The sequence below is a fragment of the Glycine soja genome, chromosome 9 (genome assembly GCF_004193775.1).
Source record: "Glycine soja cultivar W05 chromosome 9, ASM419377v2, whole genome shotgun sequence".
Taxonomy (NCBI): Eukaryota; Viridiplantae; Streptophyta; class Magnoliopsida; order Fabales; family Fabaceae; genus Glycine; species Glycine soja.
The window spans coordinates 7180189-7193331 of NC_041010.1; the positions used below are offsets into that span (position 1 = coordinate 7180189).

A 13143-nucleotide genomic window follows, 5' to 3' on the forward strand; every position below is an offset into this window, starting at 1 on the left:
TATAACTTGAAACCATTAAAGTAAATTAAAGAAGAAATCAACAGGTATAGTTGAGTTTAGATAGTTTGTTGTTTTGGGTTTCTTTTTGTTGCTTTCTCCTGTATAAAAAAAAAAATAAAAAATTGAAGAAGAAATTTGAGAGTTTACACTTAAACACAGCTTGCACTCTCTTGCTCGCAGCTATCCAAAAAGGAACATGTATTAGCACTGTTTGTGAACCTCAGAGTGAATTGGGGTTTAAATTGTTCTAAGAGTTTGGATCAAATCGATCTTACATTTGAACTTATCGTGAACCTCAATAAGCGAATGAGCTTGGCTAGCTAGTTAATGCGGCCTTTAACTTCATTACTTGAGGTTTGACTTATCCAAAGAAAATGTTTCGAACCATACACGAAATTTCCCTTCTTGTAATTTAATAGAAAAAAGAGTAAATTACAATGATCCTTTTAAGGTTTACCTTAATTACACCCGACACCTCAATACCTCAATGATCCAAAGCAATTGCAATTTGATTTTGTTTAAAAGAATCAAAACCTTGTGTCAATTGTAAAGCTTGGATTAGGAAGCCAAGTACATGTTTAAAGTAAATAACGGATATTGCTGGTGCAGCATAAAGCTACTATGTTCATTCCTGACGCATATCTTCAGTCTTCTTTTCTTCAAACTGTACATTGCCCTAACGCGTGAAAGCCTGCATTTTCAAGGGAAGCAAATTTTAACAATTTGTCACTACCATCCTCATAACATATCCTTCACAACTGTTTAAAATCTATGAGAATAGTGGGAGAGTAACTTAAAGGGAAAAAAACTTAAACACAATTCTTTTGGTATTCTATAATAATCTATGTTAATCTTTAATTCAAATCTTATTACAGATATGTTTAGATAAACTTTTCTACAAGTATTTATAATAAGAGAAAATTAGAAAATAAAAATAAGTTTCTTTCATAAGTTAAATACAATTCTCATTTAGCTTATTTTAAATCATGAATAGATCATTTTAGTCTATAAGAAAAGTTTATTTCATTTAGATGTCGTATTTTCTTCTCCAAAAAATATTTATAAACAAATTTATCTGCACAAGTTCAATGTAAGTAGTACTTTTCAATTCTAAGCATTTAAATTCTGTTAACAAATTAATCAAGGTGACAATAGAATAAATGAAGGAACAAAACATTACCGAGAAAATGTTGCAGTGACCAGGATCAGCAAGGTGTGCCATCAAATTTTCAATGGGTCCTTCCCCTGTATAAATAGCTTGGAACCAGAACCCAACAAAAGCCAACATTGCAAGTCTTCCATTCTTGATCTCCTTGGTCCTCAAAACCATCACTGGCTCAGGTGAACCTCTTCCCCACATCATTGGGTCAAACCAAAGCCCACCAGGGTACCCAACATCGGGCTTTGGGTTCGTGACGTGTGGCACTTTGGGCTCAATGTCAACACTCCCTGGGTTAACAATGTCGGCCCATCTTCGACCCTCCACCCAGCCCATCAGGCCCATTTGCACGACGAATAAGGTTGTGGGGTCCACAAAATACTCTCGTGTGCCAGCATCGTACCAAGAGAAGTTCTCGATGTAGCCGATTCTTTCGAGCAATTCGGGGACCAGAATTCCGAACACTGCCAGCATTGCCCATCTTGAATGCATTAGTTCTGCCTGAGCGAACCACTTTAACAACTCTGGATCAGACCCTGATTCAAACAAAACAACCACATGGGTTCTTAGTGAACCACAACTAGCCTAAAACTTCCTGCATTCCCTTACATTTTGGAATTAGACATATGTAATGGAGTGCAGAAAGTAAATTTTGGAGGTGCAGGAAGTAACAGTCCCATGACTATGTATTCTGGACCATTTTGAAGTACATGGTAAAAGCAACACTTGTTTACCTAATCCAAGAGGGTCGAATCCGAAATCACCAGGAAGACTGCAATAGGCAGAAATTTGAAACAATTAAGCCTAAGTGTTTGATAATAGCTAGGCTCTGTCATTTGGCTGTAAACAATTAAACACCATTCCTATGCTCAATTTTTTGTTTTCTTAAACCATTTTCTATTTATAAAGTTTAATTTTTATACATGTGAGGGCAGTTACACTATTAATTAACTAGAAAACACTTGTTTTTTTAAGGAGTAATGACAATAACAAGGTTTGATATTAAGAACTCGTGTAAATTAGAAATCATTTTAGTATCTCTGGATATGACTTGTAAATAATTATCACAATAAAAGTTAATTATCTTCAATTAGATTGAAATTTATAATCATATTATTAAAAACCTTTACATTTAGTGTATTCTTTTAAACCATAAGTATCATTTTTTTTTTATCGGAGAGAATCATGAGAGTCAGATAGAAGTATTATAGAGAGTTGAGCTATCTCATTCAGTGTATTGTAATTGAATTCAAACCTTAGACATACAAATTAAAAGTATAATTTGTGTTACGAAATTAACAGAAAACTAGCTGAAAATTGAAGATATTTTTTGTGACTAATTTAACTTGTGAAGCATACCTGCCATCAAGCCACTCAGGAGGTGAGCTACCAGGGAACCACAATGGTCTATCTGGAGGAAGTGGTTCACAGACAGCTGAGACTCCTTTTGTAGCATTTGCAATTGTTCTTCTGGTCAGGCTCAAGCATGTGGGTGTTCTTTCTGGGAAACCCTTTTGACGAATTTCTCTGCATCAAAAAAGAAAGCACGCATTCTCAAGAGAGTTTAAAAAGCAACATAATGAACAAAATAGTGAGTGGTTGGGCCAAAAGGGTAAGACCTGTTTGGAAGACTTGACAATGCGGTGGAGGAAAGTGCTAAAGCCATGAATTCAGATTAGTGAAAGGCGTGGCAGAATGTGTTAGTTGGAATGGAACAATATATTCAGATGATGGATAAGCTCAAGTTGTGATATTCTGCTTGGAACGAAAAATATGAAATGAGAGCCAATGGTACATCAAATGATCCACACGTGGCCTGGATATGGAAGGTTCAGAGGCTCAGAGCTAAGATGGATAATCAGAAAAATAGTAGTAGTACTATATTATTATCCGTGCAACTGGAAAAATTAAATTAAAAATATTTAAAATATAAAATATGTTAACTTTTTTAAAATTTAATAAAAAAAAAAGTATAATATTATGAAGAAAAAAATTGACTTCTATTTTGTTAAGAACTCGGTAGAGATTGTATAAAAAAAACCCTCAAAACTAATATAGATTTGGGTTGGAAAGCAACGTGAATCCCATAGCTGCACTAGTACTATATATTTTTTGGTTATTATTTCACTATCATACAAATTTCTTCTACACCTGATAATTGAAGTAAAAATATTAAATTATCTTTCAATTAAAACTCATATACATCCATCCCTTCACACACCATTCATGTCTCCTTTTCTTTCCTAATGCGCCGCGACGTCTCCTTCCCTTCCCTGTTGTTGTGTCACAAGTCTGTCCCCTCCCCTCTGTTTATCTTCACCATTCATCTTCTATCCTATTTTGTCTCTCGTGAGTAACTCATACGGATTGATAATTTATATGATACACGGAAGGAAGAGTTTTGCAAACAAAAAACCGCTAGTAAATGATGTAAGAAGAAAACAAGGAAGGAAGAAGCGAAGAAGAAGTGAAAAGGATAAACTTAAAATTCTTAAAAATATATTGAGTGCAGAATAAATGTGAATGATCCACAAAGAATATTCCTATATTTTTTGGGTAACATATTCTATAATTGCTGGAGGATATGTTTTATGATCCTTTGCCAAAAAAATAATCAAAGCACTAGATGGAAAAAAAAAACGAACTTATTTATAAACTAAAATTAATTTATACCTAAATTAAAAATCATTTTTGAAAATTTATGAAAAATATTTTATAATTTAACTTATGAAAAAAATTATTTTAATTTTTTACTTTTTATTGTTTTCTTCTTGAAATACTTTTGAAAAAAATTATTCAAACAAGCCTTTGATAAATGAATTCATTAGGTGCATGTGATCAAATATACTGAATTTTTTTAAGAATTGTATGTTAAGAAATATTGACATTAATTGATTTTTTAAGATAATGTAAATGTTGTTGATTATTGATATATCATATAAGAGTTTCAAAACTAGAATATGATCACATTTAATTAAACTCTCCGGCACAATCAAAATTAGTTAAATTGAGTTAGATTTGTACAATTTTATTGATAAATTCAAATCGAATCCACCTGATTATAAACAAATTTGAATATTTTAAAATTGTTTTTTATTTTGTACATTTAAAATGTGTAACTATCCTCTTTAATTTTACTCCAGGGCAAAGTCACGACTGCATCAATTTGAAATGATAAAGTACAATTAAAATTACTAATGAAAATAATAATAATAAATTTAGAATCTATTATTTATATTTTTATATTTTATTATAGTATCATTTATTATTTTTTAATTTAAAATTATAAATATATTTTATGTTATAAATTATACTCTCCTGAAAAATAATTGACAAACTCCTTAAAAGAATTATATCTTAAAAAATGTGTTACTTGTAAAAAAAAAAAAATATAGTGTATCTAATGTTGATTGGTCTCGATCACATGACGCAAATAAATTGCTCTCTAAGAAAACCATGTTACTTTCTCACTTTCACCGTTACTATTTCAATACGTTAGAAATGCCGTCGACAGTATAACATCGAATTTTTCATGGTACATAAAGTAGTAAACACTTATATATTCTATATGAAACTATTTGCTTATGTAAAAAAATAATAATGATAAGGAACTAATAGATATGTACATAAGTTATCAAAATAATTTCCACAAAAGGCACCAACAAATATATTGTTAACAAGTGTCTTATATATAAAACATGTTGCCAGAGATCTCTTTATATAAATTTTTTATATTCATCGCGTATCAACATATTTATATTAAGTAGTGGTTCCAACGATTACATCACGTAAAACTCGCATTTGACTTTAAAAATAAAACGAATGATATTTCTTATGAACAAGACGTTCATGAATTTGGTGAGCTAACGTTCAGGATAGTAATGTGTTCGGATCAACTTCTCCAATATCCTCCACCTAGAAAGTGGAGAAGATAAACTGTTTAAAAATAAAAGAACAATGTAATTTGTTTTCTTAATTAATTTATATGAGCAAATAACTCGAATCTTTTGAATAAAATACCTACATCTTTATTAATAAATTTTCTTTCTGACTTCTTACATCTGCATGGTCTTCCAACCATCATTTAAGGGTCTAATTTATTTTTTATTATATTATATTTTATCATTTAAAGTATATCATTTTTTATGAATAAAATTTCATGCAGTTACTTCAATTCACACTTCATAAATTTTGCCAATCATCACATAAAATGCAAAGTTAATAATAACTATTTTTTTTAGTGAAAGTTGATAATAATTAGGAAAATGAACTTTTTACTTTGAAGAAACCAAATCTGTTAAAAAGAAAATATTAAAACTCAATAGAAACAATTTTTGCATGAAAGAAAATAAATAATTCATTTTAAAGAACAATAAATGAATAGATCAACTAACACAAAAAATTATTTTAGTTTTTTTAGTTTAACCATACAATTATAAGTAGGGGTGGATAAACGGGCCAGTCCGTCCCACGTAAGGTCCGTCCGCGTAAGCCCGCATTGGTAGTGGATCGGTTCAATCCGTCTCGCTTCTTACACGGACCAAATAAATTGGTCTGTCCCCGTCCCGCATATCCTGCGGGTCAAACGGGCCGATCCACGGGCCTATTTTAAAAGAATTTTAATTTTAATAAAAATATAATGCAATCAAGTTAAGTTTAATACAAATGTAAATAAAATCTCAATAATTAGTCAATTACATCAATAAAATAAATAATGTTTTAACAAAAGAAATTTCAAGCAATAAATTTAGAATATGAAATTTAAACATCTCCAACAATAAATGATTTCATATTTGAAGTAGTTTGAGGCTTCTCCATCTTCATCTTCTTTTCATAAAACTCGAAATAATAATAAATATTAAAATAAGATCGTTAAGTGATTAAAAGATAATAATTATTACATATTATTTACCCTGCATATCAAATACTATTAACCAATTTTTAGTATATATTGTCAACAAGAAGCCTAGTTCGAAAAAATGTTTTTATAATAAAAATATGATATGAGCTATTTTTAGCCCACACATGAGGAGAAAAATGTTTTTAGCCTGCTACAACTACTAAATATGATATGAGCTATTTTTTATAATAAAAATATATTGAAATATCATTAAAAATATTTATTTAACAATTACTTTTGGCTTAAATAATAAGAATTGATATTTTTATTATTTATGACTTTCAGATTTGAAAATGATAGATTAAAAGAGAAAAAGATCGAGAAAATATCAAAAAAGAAGATTTTTAGCAGATTATCACTTATCTTTTTTACCTTAATATTTTATTTTTGTTATCTTTTATTTTTCTTATCTTATCCTTTTTTATCTTTATCATTTTTTAATTTAAATATTTTATTTTTATCTTTATATATACATCTTATCTAATATATTTCTTTATCTGTTATTTTTTTAAAAAAAGTTTTAAGTAAAAAAGAGAAAATCAAATCTAATATAATTAGGTCAGGATGACACAAATTAAACCTAATTCGTACTGCTGATAACCCGCGGACCCCACATGCCAAACCCGCATAGCATTTATCCACCCCTAATTATAAGAAACATTAACAAAATTACTCAGGCCAGTTGTAGTCTCGCTTTAAAATTCAACAATGGTTAACTCAATTTTTTACATATTTAGAGTTACAAGTTTAATTTCACGTGTGAAAGAGAAGAAGGAAAAGGTAATTGTTTTGATTCTTTCCACTAATAAAATATTAATAATTAACCATTAATATTTGTTGATAAAAAAATTCTATATATAAATCATATTAGATTAGATTAACAACAATAGAATGCACATCTTATACATACTCATATTTTCTGATAAAGATTAATGATTATTTCGTATTCCAAATTCTCAACCACCATATATAGTCGATATCTTGGTTGCAAATTGCAATTGTTCTATCATTATCTTAGGAAACACATCTTTCAGTTCTCGTTTCCTTTCAACCTCACACACCGTGCAGTGCTTGCCTTTGAATACACTCCATCATCAATCATCACCCAATTCTGACTACTACTACTACCATCACTTCTCTCACTGTTCTTCCCTCCAAAACCAAGCCACGTAAACAAATAAAAACAACCTCGTCACGTTCTTATTCATAATCATAGGACGACCGTTTTCGAAGCAACCCACGTAACGTAACCAGTTTCGCGCACGAACGATGGTGGAGAGCACAGAACCAGGAGCGAGAGGGATACTCGGGTTGTTCCAGTTCCAGTTACTCCACCCCAAAACGACACCCTTCGCGTCTCACAAGACGCTCTTAGCGTTCCTGTGGGTGGCCACGCTGGCCTCGGTGTTGTTGTGGCAGAGAACTACGATCAGCGGGTTTCTGGTGCAGGGCGGCGTGCCGGTGAGGGCGCCGCCGAAGCTAAGGCCGGTGGTTTTCTGTTTGACGGAGTTCGGCGGTGTCGGCGACGGCGTTACGCTCAACACGGAGGCGTTTGAGAGAGGTGTTGGTGCGATCTCGAAGTTGGGAGATAAGGGTGGGGGTCAACTTAATGTGCCACCTGGGCGGTGGCTCACTGCGCCGTTTAATCTCACCAGTCATATGACGCTCTTTCTTGCCAGAGATTCTGTCATACTTGCAGTTCAGGTGCTTTTTCTTTCTTTCAAATCTCAATTCAATGGTAATGCTAATTGGTAATAATAACATTAATACCAATGATAACAACACTAAAAGGGACTTGTATTAGTTAAAGATTGTGACTTTTTTTTTTTTTTTTTTTTTGTATTAGAAGAGAAAGTTAAAATTGTGATTGTTCCAGAAAAACAACGCATCTAATTTATTTATTTTTACATCATGTGTGATTTCATGTGCATTAGATAGTTTTCTTAAACATAGTAGATAAATTTCTTAAACATGTTGCTGTCAATATTTGATTTCTGATCGTGTGTGTTAAAAAAAATTGTTCGAAGAGATTAAATTTACTTATTCCATGATGTCTTTGAGTCAAATAGGCCTATTCAACTCAAGGCTACACATTGGATCTGTTACATGGACATGGGAATATGTAGATCTTTGAAGCAAATCCAAACACCTTGAGTATTTCGTTCATAGGTCAAATTGAAAATGTTTGTCAAAATTTAATTAGAGGTTGTATGTTGGTATTATTTTTAATTAAAATTAGATTTATCGTAATAACTAATATCAAGTTTATTGTTAGCGGTGGTCTCTTCTCTTATACTCATGTTTATCGTGAAGCTAGTCAATTGATGTAGCTATTTCTTCCCCTTGTAGAATTTAATAAATAGTTTCTTGGGGGCTTTAGACCCATCTCTGCACACACAACAAATATTAAGATTAAATATCAAAAAATTATTTGTTCGAGTTGAAGTGAATTTCAGTATCACAAATATTTTAATTTTTATTAGAATGATAACCAGGTGTTAATTAGGGAATTAAAGACATTTTTTTTATAGAAAATATAATGTTAATATTTTAAATTATACCAACTATATTTTTTAATAAAAATATTTATCAATTTAGTGACCAGTATCTTTGTTCATAAGAGCTTTTTTATAATAAATTTAATTTGTATATATTGTTCTACTATACTGGGCCTATGATGAAGATAGGAATAATTATCAACGCAAATATTTTTATATTTTTAACTAATTAAAAATAACTATGTGTGTGACTTTTAAATAATTGACATAAAAGAGAATAATTTTGTCTTATATATTATTGAGATGATAATGTACAACTTTATATCTATAAAATAAAATTATGAAATTTTAAGTAAATTATTATAAAAAATTATTATTAGTGTATGAATTTTAAGTAAATTATTATAAAAATTATGAAATTTATCATATAAAATAATTTATAAATAAATAAATTTATAAAAAAAACTTTTATATCGTCAGTATATTTTTTTCTCAAACTTTAAATCTTGCATTTTTACATTGTGAGGTATTTTAACAAAATTCTCTTATAATTACTTTTTTTAATTTCCTTAATCAGGCAGTTTGATAATAATAACCAAATGTCGGTCCCACTATTCCACTCGAACTCTATCTATTTTGCTTTACATGTCTCTTTCCTCACTCTTGATTAAAACATTTTACTTACTTTATGTTTGTTATCCTGTGTGATGATTAACAGGATGAAAAGTATTGGCCATTGATGCCCGCATTGCCTTCATATGGGTATGGAAGGGAGCATCCTGGTCCTCGATATAGCAGTTTAATTCATGGTCAAAATCTTAGAGATGTTGTCATAACAGGTCAGGATAAAAAAAGGCATCGTCCTCTATCTAGAACAACTGTTTTTACTTAAAAATTTAGATCATTTCTTCTTTTAAGTATTTATATATAAGAGAAGAAATAAAATAAATTGAGTTTTATTCCTATAAATTAAAATTAACTTATTCATTTACACCTTATTTTCTTCTCTTATAAATGTCAATATGGAAAAATTGATCCAAACAAATTTTAGCATCCAAATATAATCTAATTATTATATGTTGAGGAAAAGAAGGAACATCATCTTATTGTCTCTTGATCCCTTGATTTAAAGTCTCAAAGAAAATAATATTGTCCGACTTTAGCCAATGCAAAACAGTACTACTATTTCTATTTGATAACTTTTGTATTTGGGCAGTAGTTTATCAATGCAAACCATGTGGCACCTCCAAGGGCAGCTTATCCTGTTAAATTTATTTGTTAGGTTAAATTTTCAAGTTTAAGTATCAAGATGAACCAATATTGTTTTGATATCAGATGAGAAACCAGTTTATTTGGTGTTTCTAACCCCTTCCTATTATTTTTAGTTGAATAAAAGGGAAGGGTCTAAGATAACATAAATCTTTGTTTACTATCATCAATCATCATGAATCTGATTGTTCAATCAATCATCCCAAATGCCATATAATAGTTTATTTTGAAGTTTACTTGTTTCACATTAGATGAACTACATAAAGTAGCAAAGAGAAATCACAAGCAGGGTGAACTAATTAGGAACAGACATGCCACAGTACTGATCTCTTTTACTTTTCTTTGTGCAATACTTACTCTCTATGTTTTCTCTTGTTGACAGGCCATAATGGTACCATAAATGGACAGGGACAAACATGGTGGACAAAGTATCGCCAGAAGCTTCTGAACCACACAAGGGGGCCACTTGTTCAGATATTGTGGTCTAGTAACATTGTGATCTCAAATATTACTCTGCGTGACTCTCCTTTTTGGACACTTCATCCATATGACTGCAAAAATGTTACAGTTAAAAATGTTACTATATTGGCTCCTGTTTCTCATGCTCCAAATACTGATGGCATAGATCCTGGCAAGTATCTTTTACAAAATGCCATAATACATTTCGTATCTTAGAGCCGGTTTAGATAAGCCTATTTAGAAATTATTCTAGAAGAAAATAAGAAAAAAAAAATGAAATGAGTTTTTTCATTAAAAATCATCTTTCAGAGAAATTATATGAGAGTTTGCACAAATTATGTTGTGCATAAGTTAATTTTATCTTATGGAGAAGTTTATTTAATTTTTTTTTCTTTTCAATTTCTTCTCCTATAAATGTTTCTAGAGAAGTTTATCCGAACGGACTAATATATGATGTGTTGGTTATTTCTATCTACCCTGCTTTAGCCTTTAAGTTACTAATGTTGATGGGAGAAGCATATTCATCTTGATGGCTTCCAAATAAACAAACTTAAAAGAGGTTTCATGATCTTGCTCATTATCTTTTTATCTGTTAATACCTCATCTGACAAATGTTCAAGTTTGCATGACAAATTGTTATCTGGAATGCTCTCTGGATAAAATCAGAGGAGAATCCCTGCTTGATTACTTTTTACTAAAATGTTCGGTATTGTTTGCTGCCAATCTCACCTAGTGGAATAGAAATTTTATTGTTATTGTTGTTGTTCTGTATAGTTTATTGTATGAGGAATTTTAACAAGTCTTAAAGTCTCTATTATATGAACAGATTCTTGTGAGGATATGTTGATAGAGGACTGTTACATAAGTGTGGGGGATGATGCAATTGCAATAAAAAGTGGCTGGGATCAATATGGAATAACTTATGGAAGGCCTTCCAAGAATATAGTAATTCGAAACCTTGTTGTTCGCTCTAATGTCAGGTGAAGGGAATTCCTAACTCAAGCCTCTTGTACTTATTGCATGCTTGTCAGCATCTTACTTATCATGTTTGCTCCCGGCTGCAGCCATATATTGCTGTTTCTCTATGTGTATTTTAGAAAATTTAACTATTTATTATGAAACATATCATGTATTATGGCATTGGATTTTGCTGAATCTTCATACTGTTTTGAATCACGGAAACACAAGCACTGTTTTGTCCATCGCCATAAATTCTCTAATCTATGCCTTTCTATATACCAGAACATCCACGTATCCCATACCCTAGTTGACCATAAGTTTTGAGATTTGGTAAGTCTACAATACAAGTAAATTCACCGGCATGAAACCCATTTTGATATTTAGTATGGATTGAAATTGTCTCCAGAGCCTGTCTTTTCCTTTTTCAATCTTTTTGTTGTAGATGAGACAAGATTAATAGCCAGCATATGCTAAATGCCTTGATGTGGTCCATAGGCTTAAGGTTCTGTATATATAAATTTCTTTATCTTCTAGGAAAAGATAAGGAGGTAAAATGAATTAAATTTCTCCATAAACTGAAGTGCATAAATTAATTGTATCTTATGCAAGAAGTTTAATTCATTTTACCTACTTATTTTCTTTCCTTACAAGTTTTTGTGGAGAAGTTTGTTCAAACAAGTCATGAAAGGCTTTAGTTTAGTTGAATGGTGGTGGTTTCTCCAACTGATGGCTCATATATAGTAGGATACTATTTCCAATTAAATGTTGTTTGGAAATATCAATCCTAGTTAACAATTGCATATTCGTTACTCATTAGTACTAACTTCCCATGTGCTGAGGTCTTCACATTTTAATAATTTAACTTAGGACTTTTCTTTGTGTGAAATGCAACAGTGCTGGCATCTCAATAGGCAGTGAGATGTCTGGTGGGGTATCCAACGTCCTGGTGGAGAACATTCTTGTATGGGAATCAAGGCGTGCCATGAGAATCAAGACTGCACCAGGAAGAGGTGGATATGTGCGTCAAATAACTTACAAAAATCTAATGTTCAAAAACGTTCGCGTTGGAATTGTGATCAAGACAGATTACAATGAACACCCTGGTACTGGATATGATCCTAGAGCACTTCCAATACTCAGAGACATAAGCTTCATCAACATTCGCGGTCAAGGAGTTCGTGTGCCTGTTCGAATTCAAGGTAGTGAACAGATTCCAGTTAGAAATGTGACTTTCCAGGATATGAAGATTGGCATAACTTACAAGAAGAAGCATATCTTCCAGTGTGCCTTTGTCCAAGGTCAGGCAATAGGGACCATCTTTCCTTCTCCCTGTGACAGCTTTGATCGGTACAATGAGCAAGGACAGCTTGTTAAGCATGCTGCTTCTCAGAATGTAACAGATATAGATTATGAAATTTGAGGTGGTGTCATGTTGTCCAAACTTGATGTTTGCACGCGCGTGTATGTGCGTGCGTGTGGGTATATATAAGTGGCATGTTTAATGCAAGCATTATAGGAAATAATCTTGGTGATAGATGATCAAGATTGTTACCTTTCTTAGGGTTATGAGTTGTATATAGGAAAAATTTTCTGATGCTTATATAAATTTTCCAGGATTACAAAAATGCGTAAGCAAGCTCATTTCATTTTATAGGATTTATTGCTAGTGTATTAAGTGGTTATTATTTTTCTGTGAAAGGAAGATAATCCTGTACGTGATACTAGTCTAAGAGAATGGAACTATTTTGTTTTATTATCCGAAGTTACTTAGAGGCCAATCCAGATCTCTTTAAATAATAACCAGAAAACTTTTTGAAAATAGCTTAAAGATGGAAGCCTAGTCACTGCTACACAATTAGTGGACGAAAACCCGTGTTAGATTTAAGTGTATTTATGTA

At 31.4% G+C, this 13143-nt stretch overlaps 2 protein-coding genes across 2 annotated transcripts; one reads left to right on the forward strand and one right to left on the reverse strand.

The window, feature by feature from the left end:
* Positions 1 to 377: 377 nt before the first annotated feature.
* Positions 378 to 3031, reverse strand: LOC114425589 (photosystem I chlorophyll a/b-binding protein 6, chloroplastic-like). The gene is made up of 5 exons (XM_028392529.1): positions 2779 to 3031; positions 2519 to 2686; positions 1894 to 1931; positions 1181 to 1695; positions 378 to 691 (listed from the first exon to the last, which is right to left on the reverse strand). Exons 1-5 carry the CDS (start codon positions 2823 to 2825, stop codon positions 677 to 679), a joined length of 783 nt encoding a protein of 260 aa, XP_028248330.1. The 5' UTR covers positions 2826 to 3031; the 3' UTR covers positions 378 to 676.
* A 4010-nt stretch (positions 3032 to 7041) lies between these two features.
* Positions 7042 to 12896, forward strand: LOC114368775 (probable polygalacturonase). Its single transcript, XM_028326030.1, has 5 exons — positions 7042 to 7763; positions 9276 to 9396; positions 10209 to 10457; positions 11112 to 11265; positions 12140 to 12896. The coding sequence occupies exons 1-5, from the start codon at positions 7329 to 7331 to the stop codon at positions 12663 to 12665; spliced, it is 1485 nt and encodes a 494-aa protein (XP_028181831.1). The 5' UTR covers positions 7042 to 7328; the 3' UTR covers positions 12666 to 12896.
* The last annotated feature ends 247 nt before the right edge of the window (positions 12897 to 13143 follow it).

What these genes read in the sequence shown, in the direction of transcription:
- LOC114425589 (XM_028392529.1), bottom strand. Translation starts at nt 2,825, where the DNA reads ATGGCTTTAGCACTTTCCTCCACCGCATTGTCAAGTCTTCCAAACAG. An exon ending in CCTGAGTGGCTTGATGGCAG is followed by an intron (nt 1,932 to 2,518) that starts GTATGCTTCACA and finishes TGCCTATTGCAG; the next exon opens with TCTTCCTGGTGATTTCGGAT. An exon ending in ATTCGACCCTCTTGGATTAG is followed by an intron (nt 1,696 to 1,893) that starts GTAAACAAGTGT and finishes TGTTTGAATCAG; the next exon opens with GGTCTGATCCAGAGTTGTTA.
- LOC114368775 (XM_028326030.1), top strand. Translation starts at nt 7,329, where the DNA reads ATGGTGGAGAGCACAGAACCAGGAGCGAGAGGGATACTCGGGTTGTTC. An exon ending in TAGAGATGTTGTCATAACAG is followed by an intron (nt 9,397 to 10,208) that starts GTCAGGATAAAA and finishes TCTTGTTGACAG; the next exon opens with GCCATAATGGTACCATAAAT. An exon ending in TACTGATGGCATAGATCCTG is followed by an intron (nt 10,458 to 11,111) that starts GCAAGTATCTTT and finishes TTATATGAACAG; the next exon opens with ATTCTTGTGAGGATATGTTG.